Source organism: Triticum aestivum, chromosome 1D, assembly GCF_018294505.1.
Source record: "Triticum aestivum cultivar Chinese Spring chromosome 1D, IWGSC CS RefSeq v2.1, whole genome shotgun sequence".
NCBI lineage: Eukaryota > Viridiplantae > Streptophyta > Magnoliopsida > Poales > Poaceae > Triticum > Triticum aestivum.
In genome coordinates, this window is record NC_057796.1 from 238,934,641 (window position 1) to 238,949,635 (window position 14,995).

Here is a 14,995-nt window from a genome sequence, read left to right on the forward strand (position 1 = left end):
CCGTCCGCGTGGAAGAAAGAAAAGGCAGCGGCAGCGAGGCATATTCGTCCCCCACTTGCCCGGGCGATCGGCGTCCGGAAAAAGCCGCGTTCGCCGCACGCTCCACCGGCCTCCGCTGGCGACGAGACCATCGGCTGGACTGCTGAAAGGGGTTGGCTCCTTTTCCCTCTGCCCGGTTCCCACGTCCAGAGGAGAGTCTCACACGTTCCAGCTCTACTGCCAGGTTGCAGGATCGGGTGGGAGGAAGGCGCGACGATCTGATCAAGCCAAGCCAAGCCAATGCGTCCAGCATCATTGGAACGCAATTAACGTCGCCTTAACAAACCGTTCCGTTCCACGGGAATTCAACAGCAGCGACCACAGCCAGGCTGAGGCAGGCCGACGCGGTACTTAACGCCCAGCAATACGCACGCACCCGCTCCGCTTCGTTCTCTTCGCCCCGGTTGAGTAGGCCGAGGGGGAGAGCGAGACCCATGCCCGACACCGTGACGCCCCGCAGTTTCCGACCCAGCCTCCGCCGCTCGTCGCCACCGGTGGCCGCCGCCGGACCAGCTCCCGGCCCCGATCTCCTCCTCCCGAGCCAGCGCCCGTCGGGGCCGCGCCGGTCGCGCACCGGCTTCCTCCTCCCCCTGCCCCCGGAGATCCATTCGGGTAATACTTCTCTCCCTCACTCTCCCTCCTGGCTTCCCTAGGCCCGATCGATTTCGCGCCCCCCTAGTCCGCGCCGCGGGGAATTGGGCCGAACCCGTCGCGGGACTCCGCGTCCGCCTCTCGCCGTCGCTGGATTAGCCGTGAATTGCCTGATGTCTGCCCGCGCGCAACTGGTGTCGATACGGTTGGTTCCTCCGCCGCCCATGAGTTCGCGCGGGTCTGGTGGTCGGTTGGTGCTGACGGATTGCGCTCCTAGGAGTATGGGAACGATGGAATTGTTCGAGATTCATGCTCCTGTCTGTCTGTCGGTTCGCGTGTCGGTTTTGGTGCTCGTATGGTTCGTGGGATGGACATCGCCTAGTTTCTCTCATTTGTCCTTGCGCTGCTGAAATTCTCTTTGCGCGTGTTCGTCGGAAAACACGATCCATTCGTTCATTGTTAGGTTCTTGTGTTTTCCCCCGTTTCACTCTACGGTAGATTGTGCGGCAAAACTCCGAACCGTGTGTCACTGGTTTTGTTTTCTATCGAAAATGGAACGGGGGCGAGGCCAGACCCATTGAAGAAAAAATTGGGGGCTACCTTGTCAAGGGGCGGGGGGATCATCCCCAGTGAAAATTGCATTTATGGCACCTGTGCCAGTCACGGGATCAGTGGATTAGTGGTGAATGTGATAAGATTCGACCTTCTTCAAATACCCCTTCTCCTCTCTCAAGAGATTTTTAGGTTGTATTTCTTCTATATTGTGGATGAACTAGAGTTATATAGTTGCATTTCCTTCCTATTCCACTACAATTCTGAGTAGGCTATCGCAACTGTAACTATGAATTTGGGCTTTCAGCTTTGTTATTTCGTTCCAGCTATTGCAACCGGAAAATGTTACTCAGCGGAGGTCTCTTAAGGTGGTTGTTTAGCTGTGGGAGTAGCACATTTCCCATTTCGCCAGTTTCTTTTTTTTAGGGAAAGCCTTCATGGCGCTCCCATTTCTCCAGTTAAAAGGGCTGCTTTCTCTTTTTAATGTATCTTTGTTTTGCTTATATATATAGGATTTGTAAGTATGCATTGTATGTATGTACCTTTTCATCTTAATCTCCATGTACTTGTTCTAATGCACAATAAAGTCTGCTGGTTTAGGCCAACTGATTTTGTCCGCTTTTTGTCCGTTTGGCTCGGCTCGGCAGACGCCAATGTCCGTTTTTGTGCGCTGGCCTGTAGGTGCACCCAACGCGGACGGACGCATTTCACATTTGCATTCGCGGAAGGACAGATTTTGAATATATTTTTAAAAAATGAAAAAGGCAGCAACTCTAGTTTTCATTAAGTAAAACTAAAAATATTAAATAAAAACAGCTAGTGGTGGGCGGTAGATCTAGGTGGCATCGGCGTCGCCCTCCTTGGTCATGGTCAGGTCGATGTAGACCGGAGCCTCCATCCACGGGAACACCTGCTGGAAGGCTGCCAGCACTGCTGCCTGTTGCTGCTCCGCCTGCCGCTCAGCTTCCATCTCACGCTCAGCCGCCTGCCGCTCGCCCTTCGCCAGGTGCTCGGCCTCCTTGTCGGTCGCGCCCACCCACACGGCCGGGCACGAGACGTACACCGGCACCATGCTCGGCCACAACCACGTTTGCGCAGCCTCAGGCGTGGGCGGTGCTGGCGGCGGTGGGGGCGCGTTCGCTTGCATTCCGGCCGCCAAATCGGCCAGCGCCTGCGCAAGGCCAGGCCACCTGGCGAGCTCGTTGAGCTCGGACTCCTCGGTGGCCCTCTTCTCTGCCTCCTCGAGGGCCCACAATGTAGGCCTTCTCCTCCTCCTCCTGATCCTCCTTCAGTGGTGGTGAAGCAGGTGCATGGAGCGCATGATCAAAGGACAACCGCCGTAGCTCCTCGTGCTCGGTGGTGAACCATGCGTTCCAGTTTGGCGAATCCACTGCATATGCTAGGTCCTGGCAGAGGTCGGACAGGAGTTGAGCACGGCGGCGCGTGGTCTGAGGTCGGCACCGCCAGCATCGGAACCTTGTCGGGATTGAGGTGCCACCCGTGCGGCAGGTTCACGTCGGGCCATGGCACCGACACGCGATGCTCCCAGAAGTACTGGTAGCGGTGCACCGGCATGCATAGGCGAAAGCGTGGCCATGGCTCAGCACCTGGCAGCGCCATGGAGCGGTGGTGAAGCAGGTGCATGGAGCGCATGATCGAAGGACAACCGGCGTAGCTCCTCGTGCTCGGTGGTGAACCATGCGCTCCAGTTTGGCGAATCCACTGCGTATGCTGGGTCGTGGCAGAGGTCGGACAGGAGTTGAGCACGGCGGCGCGTGGTCTGAGGTCGGGACCGCCGGCATCGGAACCCTGTCGGGATTGAGGTGCCACCCGTGTGGCAGGTTCACGTCGGGCCACGGCACCGACACGCGATGCTCCCAGAAGTACTGGCAGCGGTGCACCGGCATGCATAGGCGAAAGCGTGGCCATGGCTCAGCACCTGGCAGCGCCATGGTGAAGTTGGCCGGGCGGCGTCACCTCGATGAGCTGCCGGCCTTGTGGTCATTCTTCCAGAACCCCATGGTGGCAGCGACTAGGGCTGGGTTGTCGGGCGGATGGGGGACAAGAGGAAGAAGAGGATTGGGGAGGAAAGCATTAAAAAGGACGGGCGTGGACTGGTTTTGTTGGAGGACGTGCGGGCCCGAGCGCACGCGTGGAATTTAATAGGACCGGTCGGTGGTGGTTGGGCGACCCATGTGCGAGCCCGAAGCAGATACCGACTGGACGCGTGGCGCGTTTGTCTCGTGTCCGTGTGGACGCAAATTGGGCCCAAATTTGGGGCGAAAGTGTGTCTGAGACGGACACCGAGCGAACAGAATTTGGGTTTGCGTCGGCGCGTTGGGCCGTGGTTTTTGGTCTCGTGGACCCAAATGGACCAAAGCGGACAAAATGGGTTGCCGCGTTGGAGTTGGCCTTTAAACACCCTTGATGAATGGGTTGGAGTTTACTTTTGGGTTCATCTTTACTGGCTAGTATGGTGTGGAAACAGGCTAGCTGATAAGTTGAATACCTTAATTGTTCAAATCAAGTCAAATTCTGGTACTTATCAAGTCACGGCTCCACTAACTGTACATACCTTAGTAACAAACAGCACAACATTTTATTGGCGGCATTGAAAGCGGATGGGGAATTACTTTACTCTTTTGTTAGGTTCAACCTACGTAAATTCAGGTTTCCATATGAGCTGCACCTGCACTATGTATTCTCATTCCTGTCTTTGATGAAAAGTTAGCTGAATACAAACTATTAAGTTACCTCCCTACTTTAGAAGTTAGCTCTAGCATGCATTGCTGCCTCCGTTTGATTTTTTTGATCTTTTTTTGATGTATTAGAAGGAGCACACAAAAGCTGCACACAGATTAGAGAGCCAAAGCCATCAGTGGTGATATTATCCAAAAACACAGGCCGACGCTGTATTTAACGCCCACCAATACGCCCGTGCCCGCTACCCCCTTCTTTCTCTTCAACCCGGTTGAGGATGGCCGAGAGGGAGAACGAGATCCACGCCCGACACAACGGCACCTCGCAGATCCCGATCCAGCCTCCGCCGCTCATCGGCAGCAGCCGCCGCCGCCGCGGGATCATCCCCCGGCCTCGGTCTCCTCCTGAGCCAGCCGCGGTCGGGGCCGCGCTAGTCGCGCCCCGGCTTCCTCCTCCCCCTGCCAGATCCATTCGGGTAATACTCCTCTCTCTCTCCCTCTTGGCTTCCCTAGGCCTGATCGATTTCGCGCCCCCCTAATCCACGCCGTGGGGAATTGGGCCGAATCCGTCGTGAGATTCCGCGTCGCACTGTTGCTGGATTAGCCGTGAATTGCTGGTTGGTGCTGACGGATTGTGCTCCTCGGGAGTATGGAAATCATGGAATCGTTCGAGATTCATGCTCCTGTCCGTCGGTTTGCGTGTCGGTTTGGTGCTCGTACGATTTGTGAGGACATCGCCTAGTTTCTCTCATTTATCACCGCGCTGCTGGAATTCTTTTGTGCGTGTTCGTCGGAAAGCACGATCTATTCGTTCATTGTTAGGTTCTTGTGTTTTTAACCCGTTCAACTATATGGTAAATTGTGCGGCAAAGCTCTGAACCTGTGTCACTGGTTTCGTCTTCTATGGAAAATGGAACCGGAGCGGGGCCGGCCCCTGTTGATTGAAGAAAATAAATTAGGCGGCTACCTTGTCCAGGGAGGGAATGTTAAACAGGTGTATACACAGTGTTGTGGATCATTCCCAGTGAAAATTGCATTTGAGGCGCCTGTACCAGTTACAGGATCAGTGGATTAGTGGTGAATGTGATAGATTTGGCCTTCTTCAAATACGCCTTCTCCTCTTTGAAGAGATTTTTAGGTTGTATTTCTTCTCTGTTGGGGATGAAATAGAGTTTTATAGTTGTATTTCCTTCCTATTCGGTAGTCACTACATTTCTGAGTAGGCTATTCGCAACTGTTACCATAAATTTGTGCTTTCAGCTTTGTTATTTAATTGCAGCTATTGCAACCGTAAAATGTTACTCGGTGGATGTTCTTAAGGTGGTTGCTTAGCTGCAGGAGTAGCACATTTCCCATTTCCCCAGTTAAAAGTGCTGAAATCTCTTGTGGGCTACTCTCTCTTTGTAAATCTATCTTTGTTACTCAGCTTTCATAAGCACGCATGGTATGCATCTACCATTCTTCTTAATCTGCATGTACTTGTTATAATGCATAATAAAGTCTGCTGGTTTAAACTCATTTGATGAATGGGTTGGAATTTACTTTTGGGTTCATATTTACTGGCTAGTATGGTGTGGAAACAGGCTAGCTGATAAGCTGAATATCTTAATTGTTTATATCATGTCAAGCTCTGGTACATACCAAGTCACGGCTCCACTAACTGTACATGCCTTAGTAACAAACAGCACAACATTTTGTTGGTGACATTGAAAGAGAATGTGGAATTACTTTACTTTTTTTTGTTGGGTTCAACATACATTTCCTTCAGGTTTCCATATGAACTGCAGTATTCCCGTTCCTGTCTTTAATGTAAAACTAGCTGATACAAACTATTATAGTTACCTTCCTAGTTTAGAAGTTAGCTGGAGCGTACATTGCTGCCTCTGTTTGATTTGTTTCTATTTATTTATTTTGTATTAGAAGGAGCACACAAACTCTGCGCGCAGATTACAGAGCCAAAGCCATCAACGATGGTGTTATCCAAAAACAAACAACAGGCGGCTAAGGAAAACAAAGTAGGCCTAATAAAAAAGCGGAAGGTGGAAAAACAATCTACAGTAGTGCAAGAGCTACTCCCCCCTTCCCAAAATCTAAGGCACATAAGTTTTATCCTAAGTCAAACTGTGTTAAGTTTGGGAAGAAGGGAGAAGTTGCCTCATTCCAGGAAGTAACAATTGATCGTGGTTGTTAGCACCTTAGTATCTCAGAATTAATCCTTTGATCAGATTGGTTTAACTTTATGTTTTAGCTCAATAATCCTTAGGTCGCATTTGGCAACTTGGGAAAAAATGTACAACCAGATGAAATCTGTGCTACCTTAAAAAAAATTAGGTGGTGGTGGTGGTGGTGGTGAGTTCACTTCCCACTCCACCCCAATCTTCCTCATCTATCTAGAACCCACCAGACTTGTCCTGTTTGGAAGAGTTCACTCCCCACACTATCGCATCTCCCTCATCTATCTAGAACCCACCAGACCCCTCCTGTTTGGAAGAGTTCACTCGCCACGCATCCGTATCTCCCTCATCTATCTAGAACCCACCAGACCCCTCCTGTTTGGAAGAGTTCACTCCCCATGCCATCCGCATCTCCCTCATCCATCTAGAACTCACTAGTCCTCTCCCCACTCCACCCAATCTCCCCTACTCATCTAGAACCCACCAGACCCTCGGGTTTGGAAAAAAAAATCCATAAATAAAGAACTAAAAATTAATGTACTCGGAGCTCGAACCTCAGACACGCTTGTAGGTACGCCTTTTTTGTTTGTTTTATCATCGTTTTAGAAACTGTAATACCGTAGATTTAGAAGGGATTCAACACTTGAGCTATATTGTGATCGAATAAAATATAAAAAACTGGCTCACATTGTACCTAGTGCTTACCATATTTGTTTGCATGTCGAGGGTCACCATACTTCTTCTCACTAGTTATTGCATTGATCCCAGAAATAGAATATGTGGTAATTGAGCCAATTTCCTGTTCGTTTTGTGAACTAACTTGTTTCATTTTATCACGTGTACTCATTCATATGTGTTCATGGACACTCATATTTGGGCACAAGCTTTTATTAGTGCCATGCATATGACTGAAGCCTGGCCAGATCTTTTCAGCAATTGATGTGTTTTTGTTGATTTTCAGGATTTGATAATAATGGGGGAGAGCAAATGGATGGGAAAAAGATGGGAGGAGATGGATACTGATGTTCTCGTGAAGATATTTAAGGAGCTAAACTTGGTTGAGCTATCACCAGTATCTCAAGTTTGCCGCTTATGGCGTTTGGCCTGTTCAGATCCACTTATATGGGGCACTCTTGACTTTGGGCTTCTAAAATCCAACTTCATTCAAACAAGAGCATCTCCATATATTTGGGTTGATGACAGGTCTGACAAGAGGCTTGCAAAAATACTACGGGTGGCAATGGCAATTAGCCGTGGAAATGTTAATTGTATGATATTCCATTACAATCTGTACATGAAAGATGAACACCTGCATTACATCTCACAAAGGTAACTAGTCTTTGCTACGTAGTTTTATTTATGTTTTGTTTCTGTATTCCGCTATATTAAATCTGCATTACATCTCACAAAGGTTGCTTTAATTACGAAGCTCGTGTGCCCAATGAGCTTCGTAATTAAAGCAACCTTAAGACATTAAATTGGTGAGGGGTTAAAATATTATTGCCTTTAATCTTCATGGCTTGCACTGCCAGTTTTGAAGAACTAGATGATGCCCCGCACGTTGTTGCGGGAATGTTTTGCAATATTTCGATGAGGTTTTGGTTATATGAAGCATGAATATTTGAAATAATAGTTTTTAAACGAATATAAGAATTAAATGTAAATAACATAATAGAATGGAATTAAAAATTCCATGCATGCATGTTTGCATGTTGAGGTGGATTTTTATTATGCATAGTTGCATGTTGAGGTGGGCTTTTCCCATGCATGTTGAATGATGAAGTGGCATGCTTGCATGTTGAGAGAAATATGTTAGTGGGGGCTAGCTATTTAGATATAGAAGATGTCTGTGTAGCCATTGAATCTATAATAGGTCCAAGGAATGTTTTTTAAGTTGAATGGATGGTTTTATATCATTGATCATATCTTGACAATGCTCTTGATGCTCAAGTTTTATGGCGTGTCATTGTAAATTGAGGAACGCTAACAGTAAATAGTTGTGTACTCCTTGTTTAACAGATCTCCTAATCTAAAACGATTGGTTATGCCAGCATGGAACCGCATTTCAAGGGCGGGAATATGCCAAGCTATTGAAAGGTGGGGAGAGCTGGAGTCCTTGACTATGCCTACCATTGGTCATCCTCCATATATCATGGAGGGGTTAGCCAATAGCTGCAAGAACTTTAAAGAGCTCAAGATCATGGGTTCATTTGATCTCCTATTTGCTTCAGCAGTTACCACATACCTTCCAAAGCTGAAAGTCTTGAGCCTTCGTTGCTCAAAGGTGACAATGGGTGCCTTGCAATGTGTTCTGAACTCGCTGGAGCATCTTGAGGTTCTGAATATTTCCCACTGCCTGCTGTTTGAGATGGCCACGAATGGGCGTAGGCAAGTGATTCATGAGCTAGATAACAAAGCTCTCGAGAGAGCTTCCCGGCTGCGGGAGTTCCACCACTGCCAAAGCAGACAATGTGTCGCATGCCAGCGGATGATGCTGGATGAAGGTATCTTGCGGTGGTATAGGTATGAGGACTGGTTTTGGCGACGGGATGAGGTGAGATCGCTTGATCTGAAAGATTATGGGAGGCTGTTTGGTGCACAGTGTGAGATGCTGACATCGGTGGATTAGATGCTAATCGGGAAATAAACCTGCCTCCTCATTTTAGAAGCTTGCTGATGACGAGCCAGTCATTCGTAAATCGTAGCAAAGCATCGGTAAGCTGTAACCCCAGAGAAATAATGGCAATAATAATGTGCATGCATGGTGGTGTGGATAGCTTATGTTGTAAATGGATGAATAGTCTGTCTTGTTTGAAGGTGTTGTTGCATATCTGTGGTGTTCAGAATGTAAAACTCAGAAACATATGCTTTGAAGTGGTGTTTGCATTGGACTTCGATTCATGGTCATCGTGTTTCTTTCATGCACGGGTTAGGCTATTTCCAGGCCCAGGTGGGCTGTGATGGAAATAACCCAGGTTGGCAATCTCCAAGCTGGTACTTCATTCGGTGCCTTTATTCTTTCAAAAGAATTTTCTTCCAATTTGTTTGTTGTTTGAGCTATATTTCTGCTGTCAGGTAGCATGTCGTGATCTTCCTACCTGCTTGTCTGAGGCTACGTCAGTGAAGGTGTTTTCTTTTGCGAGGAGTGAAGTGTTAACATTAGTGTGATACTTCACCATTTCATAATGTCGATTTTTTGAAAAGTTAAACTTTGTAAACTTTGACCAAGTTTATAAAAAAAGTATTCTTATCTACAATACAAAATATATAAAATATGAAACAACATGTTATGATGAATCTAATGATATATGTTTGGTATTTTAGATTTAAATATTTTTCTTCATAAATTTGATCAAAGTTTGTAAGAGTTGACTTTTAGAAAAATCTATATGCACCGCATTATGAACCGAGGGAGTACTATCTTACACTTAAACGCAGTGGAAGTGTTGAACGCTCCCGTGATACTATCTTACACTGAAATGCGAAAAAATAAATGGAGGGTGCTATTTAAGAACGTCGTTGTGCTATCAATCAATAAACAACAAGTACACACCTTTTTCTGAGAGACTCTAATCTTCATAATCAATCATGTCAGTATAAAGAACACGAGAATTACAAAAATTATAATAAGATGCATGGACTATCTAGCAACGACTACAACATTGTAGTGAGTCGAAGGCGTGCCGCCGTCATCGATTTTTCTTCACAGGAGTCGGGCAAACCTTGCAGTAGACAGTCCAAAAATCTCTGTGTGATGGCCCCACAAGACCAATACACTCGAACAATAATTCATCACCGATGAAGGCAGTCCCAGATCCAAAGGGTCAAATTTGTAAACACTCAAACGAAGACGAATTAATATCAACAGATCCATTGAAGACCAACACCGACCGGATCCCACGAGACCGGACAGAGACACACTTTCACACGCCCTTCGGGAACGCTAGACACACCATTGGGATGGGTATCGAACGTAGGAACCAGAGGGACATCGTCGCCGCTACAACTCCAACCAAGAAGCTAGACCTAACAAGAGCGAGAGCAGGGGTCCCTCCCCCTTGGGGGGGGGGGGGGGTCCCTGCACCTCCACGACCCAAGGGCCATCCGACATGAGACGGATAGGCGATGGCGTCGAAGGTAGGAGAAGGAAAGCATGGGTTTTTTTTGGGGTAGAAAAGAGACACGTAGTTGTCAAGTGTGCTACATAACTACACGTACACTTTAGTTCTCTAATAAGTAATAAGACATAGAAACGTGCTGGCAGCACTACGTGTCGGTCGGGTGATAATCAAAGAAGATTGATTGCCTAGGGAGCCGCTGGATGGATTGCAAGACAGTCGTCCGATCTCTCCCCCGTTGGTCGCTGAGGTGTGCCAGCATTTGCAACAAGGCTAGTGTTGTGCTCAGCTTTGAAACACAAGCCCTATTGCGCTCCCACTAAACCGTTTTTCCTTTGTTTCATACTATGCATCGACTTTCATCTCATTGCAACGCGTGCCATATTGCAATCACTATTGCAACATGGTCCATGTTGTGGTCACCTTCGCTTGTGTGAGGTGGGCCTTTTGTCACCCACTGCAACATGGTTTGCGGTCACCCATTGTAATATGGACCATGTTGCAATCCCTCACCGTTGCATTGTCGCCGTTGCATCATTGCCACCATTTGCGGCGGGGTTGTTGGCAAAATCCGCGTGTCGCTGATACGTCTCCAACCTATCTATAATTTTTTATTGTTTCATGCCGTTATATTATCATTCTTGGATGTTTTACAATTATTTTATAGCAACTTTATATCTTTTTTGGGACTAACCTATTGGCATCGTGCCCAGTGTCAGTTGTTGTTTTTTCTTGTTTATTACTTCGCAGAAAATTAATACCAATGAAGTCCAAACGCAGCGAAACTTTTTGGAGATTTTTTCTGGACTAGAAGACACAAGATGGGCCAAAGAAGTACCAGAGGGGTGCTCCGAGGGGGGCACAACCCACCTGGGCGCGCCTGGGGGCCAGACGCTCCCTGATGGGTTGTGCCCACCTCGGTGGCCTCCCGCACCGCCTCTTCGCCCTATAAATACCCAAATATTCCAGAAACCCTAGGGGAGTCGTCGAAACACAATTTCAGCCGCCGCAAGTTCCAGAACCAGGAGATCCAATCTAGACACCATCACGGAGGGGTTCATCATTCTCATTGGTGCCTCTTCGATGATGCGTGAGTAGTTCATTGTAGACCTACGGGTCCGTAGGCAGTAGCTAGATGACTTATTCTCTCTTTTGATTCTCAATACAATGGTCTCTTGAAGATTTATTTGATGTAACTTTTTTTACGGTGTGTTTGTTGGGATCCGATGAACTTCGAGTTTATAATCAAATCTATTTTATCCATGAAAGTTATTTGAGTTTTGATCTCTTGTATGCATGATTACTTATAGCCTCGTATTTCTTCTTCGAATCTTTGGTTTACTTAGGCCGACTAGATCAATTTTTCTTGCCATGGAAAGAGGTGCTTTGTGATGGGTTCGATCGTGCGGTGTTCTTTCCCAATGATAGAAGGGGCAGCAAGACATGTATTGATCGTTGCTATTAAGGATAACAAGATGAGGTCTATTCCTACAGGAATATATTTTGTCTACATCATGTCATCATTCTTATTGCATTACTCCATTTTCTCCATGAACTTAATACACTAGATGCATGCTCGGTAGCGTTTGATGTGTGGAGTAATAATAGTAGATGCAGACATGAGTCGGTCTACTAATCTTGGACGTGATGCCTATATAACGATCATTGCCTGGATATCGTCATAATTATTTGAGGTTCTATCAGTTTCCCAACAGTAATTTGTTTACCCGTCGTATGCTATTTTCTCGAGAGAAGCCACTAGTGAAATCTACGCCCCGGGTCTATTCTTTATCATATTTGCTTTGGGATCTATTTTTATATGCTTTTATTTTCAGATCTATTATTCTAAAAACCCAAAAATACCTTACTGCAATTTTTATTTATTTATTTTATTTTGTTTTATTGAGAGATCCATTTATCCAAAATCATACAAATCAATCTATCATTTACCCGAGAGGGATTGACAACCCCTCTTACGTGTCGGGTTGCAAATATTTCCACTTATTTTTCTCTAGGAACATATCAAAAATAAACGGGGAGCTACATTGCGAGCTATTGATCTACAACATAGTTATGCAAATACTATCAGGACTAAGTTCATGATAAATTAAAGTTCAGTTAATCATATTACTTAAGAACTCCCACTTAGATAGACATCCCTCTAGTCATATAAATGATCACGTTATCCAAATCAACTAAACCATGTCCGATCATCACGTGAGATGGATTAGTTTTCAATGGTGAACATCACTATGTTGATCATATCTACTATATGATTCACGCTCGACCTTTCGGTCTCAGTGTTCTGATGCCATATCTGCATATGCTAGGCTCGTCAAGTTTAACCCGAGTATTCTGCGTGTGCAAAACTGGCTTGCACCCGTTGTATGTGAACGTAGAGCTTATCACACCCGATCATCACGTGGTGTCTCGGCACGACGAACTGTCGCAACGGTGCATACTCAGGGAGAACACTTGTACCTTGAAATTTAGTAAGGGATCATCTTATAATGCTACCGCCGTACTAAGCAAAATAAGATGCATAAAGGATAAACATCACATGCAATCAATATAAGTGATATGATATGGCCATCATCATCTTGTACCTTTGATCTCCATCTCCAAAACACCGTCATGATCACCATCGTCACCGGCTTGACACCTTGATCTCCATCGAAGCATCGTTGTCGTCTCGCCAACTATTGCTTCTACGACTATCGCTACCGCTTAGTGATAAAGTAAAGAAATTACATGGCGATTGCATTTCATACAATAAAGCGACCACCATAAGGCTTCTGCCAGTTGCCAATAACTTTTACAAAACATGATCATCTCATACAACAAATTATATATCATCACGTCTTGACCATATCACATCACAACATGCCCTGCAAAAACAAGTTAGACGTCCTCTACTTTGTTGTTGCAAGTTTTACGTGGCTGCTACGGGCTTAGCAAGAACCACAATGATTTTTCGTCAAGTATGCTGTTTTAACCTTCAACAAGGACCGGGCGAAGTCACACTCGATTCAACTAAAGTTGGAGAAACACCCACCCACTAGCCACCTATGTGCGAAGCATGGCGGTAGAACCAGTCTCATGAACGCGGTCATGTAATGTCGGTCTGGGCCGCTTCATCCAACAATACCGCCGAATCAAAGTATGGCATGCTGGTAAGCAGTATGACTATTATCGCCCACAACTCTTTGTGTTCTACTCGTGCATATAACATCTACGCATAGACCTGGCTCGGATACCACTGTTGGGGAACGCAGTAATTTCAAAAAAAAATCCTACGATCATTGATACGTCTCCAACGTATCTATAATTTTTGATTGTTCCATGCTATTATATTATCCATCTAGGATGTTTTATATGCATTTATATGCTATTTTATATGATTTTTGGGACTAACCTATTAACCTAGAGCCAGTGCCAGTTTCTGTTTTTTCCTTGTTTTTGAGTATCGCAGAAAAGGAATACCAAGCGGAGTCCAATTGACGTGCCAATTTTTGATGATTTTTTTTGAAGCAAAAGAAGCCCCGGAGTAAAAGAGTTGGGCCAGAAGAGTCTCGGGCCGTCCACGAGGGTGGGGGGCGCGCCCTACCCACCTGGGCGCGCCCCCCTATCTCGTGGACGACTCGGAGACCCCTCTGACGTGAGACCAACGCCAAAAATTCCTATAAATATAGAAACCCCTAGAAAGAAACCTAGATCGGGAGTTCCGCCGCCGCAGGCCTCTGTAGCCACCAAAAACCAATCGGGACCTGTTCCGGCACCCTGCCGGAGGGGGAATCCCTCACCGGTGGCCATCTTCATCATCCAGGCACTCTCCATGACGAGGAGGGAGTAGTTCACCCTCGGGGCTGAGGGTATGTACCAGTAGCTATGTGTTTGATCTCTCTCTCTCTCTCTCGTGTTCTTGATTCGGCACGATCTTGATGTATCGTGAGCTTTGCTATTATAGTTGGATCTTATGATGTTTCTCCCCCTCTACTCTCTTGTAATGGATTGAGTTTTCCCTTTGAAGTTATCTTATCGGATTGAGTCTTTAAGGATTTGAGAACACTTGATGTATGTCTTGCATGTGCTTATCTGTGGCGACAACAGGATATTCACGTGATACACTTGATGTATGTTTTGGTGATCAACTTGCGGGTTCAGTGACCTTGTGAACTTATGCATAGGGGTTGGCACACGTTTTCGTCTTGACTCTGCGGTAGAAACTTTGGGGCACTCTTTGAAGTTCTTTGTGTTGGTTGAATAGATGAATCTGAGATTGTGTGATGCATATCGTATAATCATACCCACAGATACTTGAGGTGACATTGGAGTATCTAGGTGACATTAGGGTTTTGGTTGATTTTTGTCTTAAGGTGTTATTCTAGTACGAACTCTAGGATAGATCGAACGGAAAGAATAACTTCGTGCTATTTTACTATGGACTCTTGAATAGATCGATCAGAAAGGATAACTTTGAGGTGGTTTCGTACCCTACAATAATCTCTTCGTTTGTTCTCCGCTATTAGTGACTTTGGAGTGACTCTTTGTTGCATGTTGAGGGATAGTTATATGATCCAATTATGTTATTATTGTTGAGAGAACTTGCACTAGTGAAAGTATGAACCCTAGGCCTTGTTTCAACGCATTGCAATACCGTTTGTGCTCACTTTTATCATTAGTTACCTTGCTGTTTTTATATTTTCAGATTACAAAAACCTATATCTACCATCCATATTGCACTTGTATCACCATCTCTTCGCCGAACTAGTGCACCTATACAATTTACCATTGTATTGGGTGTGTAGGGGACACAAGAGAC

General features: G+C 46.1%; 1 protein-coding gene across 3 annotated transcripts; it reads left to right on the forward strand.

The window, feature by feature from the left end:
- Positions 1-352: 352 nt before the first annotated feature.
- Positions 353-8,962, forward strand: LOC123181206 (F-box/LRR-repeat protein At3g48880). 3 transcript variants are annotated; one of them, XM_044593464.1, is made up of 4 exons: positions 353-651; positions 5,161-5,325; positions 7,017-7,384; positions 8,075-8,962. In XM_044593464.1, the coding sequence occupies exons 2-4, from the start codon at positions 5,323-5,325 to the stop codon at positions 8,682-8,684; spliced, it is 981 nt and encodes a 326-aa protein (XP_044449399.1). In that variant the 5' UTR covers positions 353-651; positions 5,161-5,322; the 3' UTR covers positions 8,685-8,962. The 3 variants fall into 3 exon arrangements, with proteins under 3 accessions (XP_044449399.1, XP_044449400.1, XP_044449398.1); XM_044593465.1 differs by lacking the exon at positions 5,161-5,325 and having other exon boundaries at positions 361-651; XM_044593463.1 differs by lacking the exons at positions 353-651; positions 5,161-5,325 and adding an exon at positions 3,367-4,357.
- Positions 8,963-14,995: the final 6,033 nt, after the last annotated feature.

Excerpts from the sequence above, each read along its gene's own strand:
- LOC123181206 (XM_044593463.1), top strand. The coding sequence starts at position 4,160 with ATGGCCGAGAGGGAGAACGAGATCCACGCCCGACACAACGGCACCTCG. Across the intron at positions 4,358-7,016 it reads CCCCTGCCAGATCCATTCGG|GATTTGATAATAATGGGGGA; the intron begins GTAATACTCCTC and ends GTTGATTTTCAG. Across the intron at positions 7,385-8,074 it reads CTGCATTACATCTCACAAAG|ATCTCCTAATCTAAAACGAT; the intron begins GTAACTAGTCTT and ends CTTGTTTAACAG.